The sequence below is a fragment of the Bacillus rossius genome, chromosome 13, assembly GCF_032445375.1.
Source record: "Bacillus rossius redtenbacheri isolate Brsri chromosome 13, Brsri_v3, whole genome shotgun sequence".
NCBI classification, from domain to species: domain Eukaryota; kingdom Metazoa; phylum Arthropoda; class Insecta; order Phasmatodea; family Bacillidae; genus Bacillus; species Bacillus rossius.
This window is the reverse complement of record NC_086340.1, coordinates 46,159,467-46,171,773: the sequence shown is the minus strand read 5'-3', so window position 1 is coordinate 46,171,773 and position 12,307 is coordinate 46,159,467. Positions and strand designations below refer to the sequence as shown.

The 12,307-nt window shown below is 42.5% G+C and overlaps 1 protein-coding gene across 1 annotated transcript in view; it reads right to left on the bottom strand.

Annotated features, from left to right (window-relative positions):
* Positions 1-12,307, bottom strand: part of LOC134538513 (dipeptidase 1-like) — a 326,561-nt gene that overhangs the window by 28,795 nt on the left and 285,459 nt on the right. The window contains exon 11 of the mRNA XM_063379897.1: positions 8,647-8,785. Coding sequence (XP_063235967.1) covers positions 8,647-8,785 — 139 coding nt within the window. The remainder of the gene's footprint in view (positions 1-8,646; positions 8,786-12,307) is intronic.

Below are 12,307 nucleotides of genomic sequence, written 5' to 3'. Positions count from 1 at the left end.
AAAAAGATATAATCGTATTAAGAGAATGTATGATAGCACACATGAGCACGTATCTTATATGGTGAATGATATGGTATTTGTCATATATGTGTCATGTATTCTATGAGGGGATGGAGTGTGAGAGGCATGATGTATGTAAAGACAACAGGTTGTTATTGAAGTATTAAAAATCACAAACCATCGTACTCAATGTTGTTCTTATTTAATATAATTATAACAAATCATGACATGGCGCAGTCGGTTACTGAATTTACGCGTATTGGAAGAAAAGTGTAATGCGGAAATATGTGTACCTATATATTAGAAGGTTAAGACCACGTGATCAACGAGAGGAAGAAAATAAGCATCATGAACCAGCTAAAACCACCGAAGGAGCTTTGCTGGGAAGGCAATGTATCAGAAAACTTCAAGAAATTCAAACAACAGTTTGATATATACATGTTGGCTTCGGGAGGAAACAAGCAAACGGATGAGGTGCAAGTGGCAATTTTACTTCACATCATGGGCGTGGAAGGTCAAGAAATATTTGAATCATTCGAGTTACAGGAAGATCAGAAGAAAAATTTGAAAAGTGTTTTGCAGGCATTTGAGAATTATTGCGTCCCCAAGACGAATGAAAGTGTGGAAAGGCATGTGTTTTTTAACAGGGATCAACAAGAAGGGGAAGATATTGACACATATGTAGCAGATTAAAAAAGACTGAGTAAGAGCTGTGCATTTGGAGAAATGCGTGATGGGTTAATTAAGGATAGAATTATCAGTGGGTTACGTGACAAAGAAGTGAAGAATAAATTGTTGAGAACAAATGATTTAACTTTGCAAAAGTGCATACAGATATGCAAAGTGGTTGAACTAACAGAACAGAAGTTGCAAGCATTAAACAAGCAGAACAACAATTATGAAGTGAATCGAGTTTCAAGTGAGTGTAAGAGACAAGGGCAACATAGTTCTTATAGGCAGCAACCAGCAGAAGATAGAAGAGTTCCAGCACACACAGTACAGCAGAGCAGGTGGGACCAGCGCAAAAGCAGCATGGAAGATCAAGACAATCACGAGTCCAGCAGGGGATCAAGTTTTTCATCACGGGGAAAACATTATTCTACATACAATCAGCAGGTGGGAAGAAATTTTCAAGGTAATAAGTCGATGACTTGTGGCAGATGCGGTTACTACCATGAACGTAAGGTATGTCCAGCGTACAATAAAATATGTCATAATTGTGGGAAGATGGGCCATTTTGCCCAAGCGTGTAAAACAAAATTTGTATCTCATGTTGTTCAAACTAATTGTTGTGACACTCACAATAGGAACACAAGTGAAGGTAGTGATGTTATGTTAGAAGGTAATTTAGAGGAGGCTTTGATGTTGGGAAAGGTTGACTTAACAGAAGGACCTAAAAAAGTAGAAGATTGGATAGAAAAAGTTCAGATTAAAGACAAGTACATTAATTTAAAACTGGACACTGGTGCTCAGGTTAATGTATGATATTAAGTTGAAAAAAGATGCTCTACCCCAAATAGAGGCATGTAGAAAAGTGCCATTTTGTTATTAGATCCATTGAAAACAGAAATAAACAAACTGATTGCCTTGGGAATTGTTAAACAGGTTACGGAACCAACAGAATGGGTGAATTCATTAGTCATAGTTCGAAAGCCAGATAAAACATTAAGAATCTGTTTAGATCCTCATGCACTGAACAAGGCCATAGTGAGGGAAGTATATCAACTACCCACATTTGAGGAATTGGTTTCTAAAATGCCACAAGCAAAATATTTCACTATTTTAGATGGATATAAAGGATTTTGGCAAATTCCCTTGAGTGAAGCTAGTCAAAAACTTACCACATTCAACACACCATTTGGTAAGTTTTGTTTTACAAGATTACCATATGGCCTTTGTTCAGCACCTGAGGTGTTTCAAAAAAGTTTTGCAGACATTTTTGGAAATCTGGAAGGAGTGCAACTGTACATAGATGATTTGATTGTATGGGGTTCAACATTAGAGGAACACGATAATAGGTTAGCAAAAGTACTAGCTACTGCAAAAGAAAAAAATGTGCATTTTAACAAAAATAAATGTAAATTTGGAGTTACGGAAGTCACATATGTGGGACACACACTATCCCACCAGGGTATCAAACCTGATGAAAACAAAGTCAAAGCTATCTCTGAAATGCATGAACCAAAAAAATAAGAAGGAATTGCAAACCTTTTTGGGAATGGTGACGTATGTAGCTAAATTTGTGCCTAAGTTATCTGACATGACATACCCTTTGAGACAACTTCTAAAAAAAGAAGTACTTTGGCAGTGGTCAGAATTAGAAAGTAATGCCTTTAAGGATATAAAAAATGTCTTAGTGCAGCGACCAGTATTACAGTATTTTAATACCAATGCGTCAGTTGTTCTGTCAGTAGATGCATCAAGTTACGGGATAGGTGCCACTTTATTACAAAATAACCTACCAGTAGCTTATGCTTCACAATCTTTGACTTCATGTCAGCAAGCTTATGCGCAAATTGAGAAAGAAACGATGGCAGTAGTCTATGGGTGTGAAAGGTACAAACAATATGTGTATGGAAGACATTTCATAATAGAGACTGACCATCAGCCGTTGATATCCATATTTAGAAAACCTTTGAATCAGTGTCCACTTCGCTTACAGCGTATGAGACTAAGGCTACAGGAATATGATTTTGAACTCAAGTACGTACCGGGTAAGGATCTAGCAATTGCAGACATGTTGTCGAGGGTAAACATAAAACAAGAGAGCAAGGATAAATTTGATTCTGAAATAGAGGCTCATGTATGTGTAGTGCAGGAAAAAATACTTATTACAAAAGATCGCTTAGTAGAATTCAAGCAAGCAACAGAAAATGATGAGGAATTGCAAAGGGTAATAAAATATACAAGGGAGGGTTGGCCATTGAGTAGTACAGAATGCGAGGCCATAGCAAGACCGTATTACAAATTCAGAGAGGAATTGTTTGTACATAACGGGTTGTTGTATAAACCAAATCAAGTAGTGGTTCCAAAAGAGTTAAGACAGAAAATGTTAGCAAAAATACACTATCATCACTGTGGGATTGAACAATGCAAAAACAGGGCAAGACAACATTTATACTGGCCAGGGATGACCATACAAATTGAAAATTTAGTGGGTAACTGTGAGGCATGTATTCAGTTTCAAAAACGGCAATCTCCGGAACCTATGCTGACTAGGATGTCTGAAGAACCATGGCTTATGTTAGGTACAGATATTTTCTATTATAAAAACAAAAATTTTCTCATAGTGGTAGACTATTTCACAAAATTCATTGAAATAGTAGAACTTTCTAATATGTCAAGTGAGGAAACAGTCAGAAAACTCAAATCAATTCTAGCAAGACACGGTATCCCAGAAACAATATATTCTGACAATGGTCCCCAATTTAATAATAAAAAGTTTAGGGATTTTGCTAAGAAATGGGGTTTTCAACATATAACTTCAAGTCCACATTATCCAGCTTCTAACGGTATGGTTGAACGACAAATACAAACGGTCAAAAGAATGTTGAAACGAATAGATCTAGAAAACAAAGATAGTGACCTAGCTCTGCTGGAGCTCAGAAATAAACCTGTCACTAATACCATTCCATCATCAGCCGAGTTATTGTTCAACAGAAAAGTCAGAAGCATGTTAAGTATTAACACCAAAGCCCAACATGATTATAACAACATTGTGCAGGAATTTAGGAACAGAAATATAGTCAACAAACATTACCATGATAGGAATGCTAAAGAGAAGGCAGAAGGGGAAGTAGTGTATTTTGAGGATGTAGAGGTTGGGAGCCGGCCGTTAAGGAAGGGACGTATTCAAGAAATGAGTACAGTAGGACCCAGATCTTATCTAGTAGAAACCGAGAAGGGTAATATTGTCAGGAGAAACCGTCAATATATATATATATATATACGACTGGTAATCAGGTTCAGTTTAACAAAATTGACAGGAAAGAGTTGGTAGGCAATGAGGAAGCTGTGGAAACTGATTCTGGGGGCATGGAAATCTTTGCTCAGAGGGATCTCTCCCCAACTAATAAACAACAGGGGGGAGAGATTGACTGACTCTAAAACTGACAGCAGAGTGACCACAAACAATACTCAAGTGAATTTGGGTACCCAGAGAACACGTAGTGGGAGAATATGTAATAAACCTAAATATTTGGATGATTATATGTAAAGTGTCATGTATACTTGGTAAAAAAAAAAAAGGAAGATGTCATATATGTGTCATGTAGTCTATGAGGGGATGGAGTGTGAGAGGCATGATGTATGTAAAGACAACAGGTTGTTATTGAAGTATTAAAAATCACAAACCATCGTACTCAATGTTGTTCTTATTTAATATAATTATAACAAATCATGACAGTATTGGTTTATAAACATTATCTTAGCAAAGTAATGGATAAATTCAGTGGCAAGTTGGGGCCGAAATTTAAAGGTCTTATAGGTATAGTGGTGATAAACATTTTTACACCTTTTGAAAGACGAAGAAAGAGATATAACTTTTAAAATGCACACTGACAATACGAAGAAATTTTTTGACAGACATTATGGCTACAAAATGTGACAGATTGGTGGTAGAAAGAATTATCAGAGGATGGTTTTCAAAAGATTGTTATCTTTAAATTAGTTTCGTACTGGAAGACTGGACGTAAGCTTAAAATACTAGTATTTTACTTAGAAAAGGGGGAGGGATGTTACGGGTGTAATTGTGACGTTCTTGTTGACTTGTGATGATATCCCCTGGTGGCGTAACTCACACAACATTACTAGTATCGCAACAGTGTGTTCGTTTCATCCCCTATGTGTACACTACACGCCTTGCTCCATGTCTCAGTCACATGGTTGGAAGTGGTGGTTCACAGCGAGGCAATAGCAGAATTTTCTTGGCCGAAAAGTTCGTAGCCAAGCCGGGTATATAACCCCCCCCTCCCCCCGCCGAGCGGTCGACAGGCAGTTGACCACAAGAAGCTACCCGCTGCCCTGGACACGACTGCCCACCGCCTCCAGTGACGTCATGTTGCCTGCGCCACTCAAGCCCGCCCAGTTGGGACTCCGACTAGGAAACTGGCCAGAAGAACCATCCTGATATCAAACAATGGACTCGGCACGAATCCAACCACGGGGTGTCACCATCTTCTAGTACGAGCCGAGGAGTGAGTGGTTGAAACAACTCTCCGAGCGAGTTCACAAGGTCAGTCGCCCACCAAGTAACGAAGGTAACTCGCTCAACGAATATTCGAGGTAATTGGCACAGCGAGTGTCAAGCGAGGCTCGTCGCCGCTCAAGGTGGAACTACACGGTGAACGAGAGTTTGTAACGGGACTCGCAACAAGTGGAACTTCGAAGTTATGCACAGTGTTGTTAAGTAGCAGGTCAGCAGTGAAGGTGATGAGAGTGGTTGGTCCAGGGCAGGGTATATGTAATTTAGCGGCATTTTGTATGAACAGCACAACTTTAATAAACCAGAATCCACACAGTTGTAGTCAGCCAAGATAAGTTACGGGCGGTTGTTGTGCTCGTGGATGGTAGACCCAGTTGATAGTTGGTTTTCTGACAATGTCACAGAGGAACTGCATTACTCCTTCACGAGTAAACAGAGAACGAGTTTGGGCGAGACGTCGTAGAACAAGTTGCGGTGCGGTGATGCGGTCCCTGGACGACTGCACGAGGTCGTCGGGTTAAATAGGCCTAGACTACTCTCCATAGAGAAGTGAGCGGACAACACGTCGTGGGCCACCAGCATGAGTGGACGAGGCGTTCGAGTAGCAACGAAACACGTGGTCTACTCGCCGAGCAGCACTAGCTAACAGAAACTGCGACAGTACAAGGCAATTGATTGTTTTGGTTCTCACCCGGGATTGCCGACGGGGTTGTTCTCGACATGATGAATAAGTTAACGCATTTTAAAGATCTGATATAGCCAGTATTAATGATATTGTCTTTGGTGTGTTGGTCTATTAGTAGTTTTCATTATAACCATTAATGATTCTCGAAAGGCAACAGATAAAATTCAATTATCTATTTCACTGTTAATATTTAATCTTATACTTTTGATGTTATTGGTGATTAGGCATTTACTTAGTGGTGATTGAAATATTTTGTGATATGTCATCGCCACTATTCCTGAGTCATTTCTGCTCAATAAACCTGCTTCAAGTATTGCAATGATCAGTATTCACGTTAAATAAGATGTTAATATTTTGTTAACATTTTTGAATGATACATTCTGATTTTTATAAATTGTTGAGTTGGCTCGCATTCATATTTCGAGTGTTCGTGTGTTTTAATATTTGGCATTTTAAAGTTATTTTAATTTAGGCTATCAGCATATTGGAGCCGAGAGACTACCAGTATAAAGCAGAACTCTGAATTATGGTGTTGAGGGAATGTATATGTTTAGTAGTGTTTGTTAATAAAATCACATTTCTCACAATTACATCGTTCTATAATCAGAAAACATAAGTGCGTGTTGTATATTTAGGAGCACAACAAGTCCAAGTACGCAACAGATAATGGGTCGCAATACAGGAGAAGCACAGCACAGCACAGCACAGCACAGCACAGCACAGCACAGCACAGCACAGCACAGCACAGCACAGCACAGCACAGTTGTCAAATAAGTAGCACTGGCCTCAAGACTACGCATGTGATTGTACCAGCGCGAGGGCGCAACAGCCCACTCCACTGTACAGTACACCACGCTTCAGACTGCAAGTGACCAGGATAATTGAAACGACGTGGATGAATATTCCCACCGTTAACATAGTCTCAGGGTGAAGGGATCAGGCACATGGAATGGCATCTACTGTAGGTGGGGCAGGCTCCACTGGGCTTAAAGACTGTAATTATCTGTATAGAAGAGCGTGCAGATATCGGTAAAGAGACCAAGAAGGTATTCCTCCGAGGTCCTCCTGTGCCTGGGAAAGTGGGGGTTGGTGCCATCCAGGCTGTATGGCTGTAAAGCCCTGCTAAACAGGGATCGGTGGAAAGACCAAGGAAGGCCAAGGTCCTCCCATAATATACCCCTACCTGTCACCTGGAAGACCGGAGGACACCACCAAAATTGGTAGTAGTACAGGGTGGTCCCTTCTTGGAAATGGATCCCCATTGAGGTTTTCTCTACAGCCCAGGACCACATATGATGTCGGCTTATTACTTGGCAGTGGTGCCCTTATCGCTTAGGGCAGGCTCAGATTTGGGGTTCCCTAGAACCTTGAAAAGCTGATGCAGTGAGCGGCAAAACAGCTCCGGGTACTAGCCTGGACAGCTAGAAGAGGTTGGGTAGGCCTCGACTGGACCACGGGTATTCTGGCTGACTGAGGGGTCCCAGAATGATGTGGGAGATCGGTATGTGGCGCCAGCAGTACTGGTCAAAGGTCTTGGGACTCAGTCTTGTTGATTGTGTGAATGGTGTGATCCGTACCCGCGCCCGTGGGGGTCCCGAGGCTTGTTAAGAGCTCTGGGTAAACAAATAAGTCACCCCAGGTTTTTGATTATCCATGTAAATCAATCCAAGCAAACCAAAACCGATAATGATACAGTAACCCTGGCTCATGCTAAGAGGGGTCCAAGAGATACTTCCTTTCTTGTATGCATGGTCTATGTACTTCTACAACTTAGGACATAGAAAATCCTGATGCGTGCTGAGATGGTTTCATAGAACAAGGGTTAGAGAAACGTACATATGAAGCCTGTGACGCTGTTAAAAAAAAAATCAATAGTGTATATAGTACATGCTTGGAAGGTGGAAAAACTGACAATCCTTACATTTCAGCCTCAATTATTTAACATTCATGTACTTTAAATTCACTTATATTTGCATCATATGCAAGGAGACATATTACTTAAGGTATTAAAAACTAAATACATATATTTAAACACTTTTTCCTGCGAAAGAACATATAGTTTCCCATATTGAAGCACAAACCGATTACTTACTCTGCTTAATACATGAATGTGGACACTAATGACGTTGTTGTATTAAATATGATGGTGTGTAAGAATACTGTTCTGAATAATGGCAATGTAAGTTCCAGCAACTGTCCTCTCTTACATTCAAAACTTAACTCCATAGTTTATGAACATCGCGTTAAAACAACTGTTAAAAAATCTTATAAAAAATAAACTCAGTTCAGTTAAAATTATTTGGTCAGGAATTTTATTGTTCGAAACTATATTTAAACCCGCCAGAATCGGGGCACTCACGTTCAGATTTTTCGAGAGAATTCTGGTGGTCAGGTCCCATTACTGCGCTACTAGCGTGTAGTTCGTTCAGAGTTTGTCGTTACCGTAAGTATTCGTTTCAGTAAAGTGATTCCGGTTTTAAGTGGGTTAAATTTTTTATTTCACATTTCATATGTACATATTCGTAACGATTCACTCAACTGTTTTTTCTTCATATACAAAAGCTTACTATAAATTTATTTTTAAAGCACAGTATCATATAATAATTGTTTTAAATTACCAATAAAATATGTTGAAGTAAAGCTGGCAAAACTGATAATCGAACATGGTTTTGTGCGGTATAAACATGATAGACGAAAGACCTTTCACACTCAATACAAAATAGTGCAAGCCGACTGAGAGATGTAATGAAGGGCTCACCTGCTCCACCTCATGGAACACTCTGATGAGGTTGTGGCCTATGAGCTTGTGCAGGTCAGCCTCGGTCCACCGGCCGGAGCCCAGAAGCTCGGCGAGCAGGAACGGGTACCTGGACACATCCTCCAGGCCCAGCGGTGTTCTGCAATATATCACACCGCCATCATGAGGATGACATTCCTGCTCCACATCATGGAATACACAGGATGAGGTTGTGGCCTATGAGCTTGTGCAGGTCAACCTCGGTCCACCGGCCGGAGCCCAGAAGCTCGGCGAGCAGGAACGGGTACCTGGACACATCCTCCAGGCCCAGCGGTGTTCTGCAATATATCACACCGCCATCATGAGGATGACATTCCTGCTCCACATCATGGAATACACAGGATGAGGTTGTGGCCTATGAGCTTGTGCAGGTCAGCCTCGGTCCACCGGCCGGAGCCCAGAAGCTCGGCGAGCAGGAACGGGTACCTGGACACATCCTCCAGGCCCAGCGGTGTTCTGCAATATATCACACCGCCATCATGAGGATGACATTCCTGCTCCACATCATGGAATACACAGGATGAGGTTGTGGCCTATGAGCTTGTGCAGGTCAGCCTCGGTCCACCGACCGGAGCCCAGAAGCTCGGCGAGCAGGAACGGGTACCTGGACACGTCTTCCAGGCCCAGCGGTGTTCTGCAATGTATCACACCGCCATCATGAGGACGACACTCCTGCTCCACATCATGGAACACACTAATGGAGTGTGGCCTATGAGCTTGTGAAGTTTGGCCTCGGTCCAAGGGCCAGAGCCTATCACCTAGGTGAGCAGTAATGGATACCTGGACACATCCTCCAGGCCCAGCGGTGTTCTGCAATATATCACACCGCCGTCATGAGGACGACACTCATGCTCCACATCATGGAACACACTAATGGAGTGTGGCCTATGAGCTTGTGGAGTTTGGCCTCGGTCCAAGGGCCAGAGCCTATCACCTAGGTGAGCAGGAATGGATACCTGGATACGTCCTTCAGGCTCAGCGGTGTTCTGCAATATATCACACCGCCGTCATGAGGACGACACTCCTGCTCCACATCATGGAATACACTAATGGAGTGTGGCCTATGAGCTTGTGAAGTTTGGCCTCGGTCCAAGGGCCAGAGCCTATCACCTAGGTGAGCAGGAATGGATACCTGGACACATCCTCCAGGCCCAGCGGTGTTCTGCAATATATCACACCGCCGTCATGAGGACGACACTCCTGCTCCACATCATGGAACACACTAATGGAGTGTGGCCTATGAGCTTGTGGAGTTTGGCCTCGGTCCAAGGGCCAGAGCCTATCACCTAGGTGAGCAGGAATGGATACCTGGATACGTCCTTCAGGCTCAGCGGTGTTCTGCAATATATCACACCGCCGTCATGAGGACGACACTCCTGCTCCACATCATGGAATACACTAATGGAGTGTGGCCTATGAGCTTGTGAAGTTTGGCCTCGGTCCAAGGGCCAGAGCCTATCACCTAGGTGAGCAGGAATGGATACCTGGACACATCCTCCAGGCCCAGCGGTGTTCTGCAATATATCACACCGCCGTCATGAGGACGACACTCCTGCTCCACATCATGGAACACACTAATGGAGTGTGGCCTATGAGCTTGTGGAGTTTGGCCTCGGTCCAAGGGCCAGAGCCTATCACCTAGGTGAGCAGGAATGGATACCTGGATACGTCCTTCAGGCTCAGCGGTGTTCTGCAATATATCACACCGCCGTCATGAGGACGACACTCCTGCTCCACATCATGGAATACACTAATGGAGTGTGGCCTATGAGCTTGTGGAGTTTGGCCTCGGTCCAAGGGCCAGAGCCTATCACCTAGGTGAGCAGGAATGGATACCTGGACACATCCTCCAGGCCCAGCGGTGTTCTGCAATATATCACACCGCCGTCATGAGGACGACACTCCTGCTCCACATCATGGAACACACTAATGGAGTGTGGCCTATGAGCTTGTGGAGTTTGGCCTCGGTCCAAGGGCCAGAGCCTATCACCTAGGTGAGCAGGAATGGATACCTGGATACGTCCTTCAGGCTCAGCGGTGTTCTGCAATATATCACACCGCCGTCATGAGGACGACACTCCTGCTCCACATCATGGAATACACTAATGGAGTGTGGCCTATGAGCTTGTGGAGTTTGGCCTCGGTCCAAGGGCCAGAGCCTATCACCTAGGTGAGCAGGAATGGATACCTGGATACGTCCTTCAGGCTCAGCGGTGTTCTGCAATATATCACACCGCCGTCATGAGGACGACACTCCTGCTCCACATCATGGAACACACTAATGGAGTGTGGCCTATGAGCTTGTGGAGTTTGGCCTCGGTCCAAGGGCCAGAGCCTATCACCTAGGTGAGCAGGAATGGATACCTGGATACGTCCTTCAGGCTCAGCGGTGTTCTGCAATATATCACACCGCCGTCATGAGGACGACACTCCTGCTCCACATCATGGAACACACTAATGGAGTGTGGCCTATGAGCTTGTGGAGTTAGGTCTCGGTCCAAGGGCCAGAGCCTATCACCTAGGTGAGCAGGAATGGATACCTGGACACGTCCTTCAGGCTCAGCGGTGTTCTAGAACAGATCAGCCCACCCTCATGTCGATGAATCACCTAGGCCATTATCATACCTATGCTTTATTTCGTTCCTGTTGGACTTTAGGACACTGATCCCTCTGTATACATACCGGTATGGTTTGTGCCACAGGTTATGGTCGGTTCTTCCTTTAATCTCTAGTGTGTTGTTTAATATGTTGGACCGTTAACCATCGAGGAATTTACTCAGCACCTGAATGTGTTGGATTTAAGCTGAGTTATACAGATTACTGCTATATTTCACATAATACCTAAGATATCCGTACAATCTTGAAGTACTGGTGGCAATGATTACAGAAAAGGTAAAAAATTGATAATTAATTATATAATAAAAAAATGTGTTTCTAGCTTTTGATTGGTTCCCGTCTGAGAAATTTCTTGTGCCCAAAAGCCTTTACTAGTAGCTATATCTTTCAAAACACTCATGTATGTCAGTGACAGTACAATTTTGTGAACACCAACCACTACATAGCTGTCTTTTAAGACACAGGGAAATCAATTTATGGCATAGTATCACACAAAAATTATATATCTGGCTACATGCTTACATCAGTAGATAGCACAATCAACTCCATGCAGACAGTGTTTTAACATATTCTGTTATTATCAATCATCATGTCTGCTAATGTCCCGCATTCAAATAATCAGTTGAAAATTAGGGAGCCCGAGATATAATAAATAGCCCTGCAGTGGCATTTTTACCATTTTTTTTAATGAACCACATTAAAATTTTTTCAAAAATTGACGAGTTATGGAAATAAATTTTTCTCAAACATTACCAAATCGAATGTGGAAAGTTATTTTATGGCATTTTTTTTAACAATGCCTGAATTCTCATTTTGAAAACTAGTTTGATATGCTGGCGCCATGAAGTTTGCCACTTCATAATACATTTTTTGAGGTCAGTTAGTGAAATTGTTTTACCTTTTCACTTGATTACTATAAACTGTTGAATGAAATTGAGTTATTTGAGAATAGAAAGTGGAACTCATGGCCTCCCACAAAGGTGGGGCTGGGTGTATTTTTATCTCA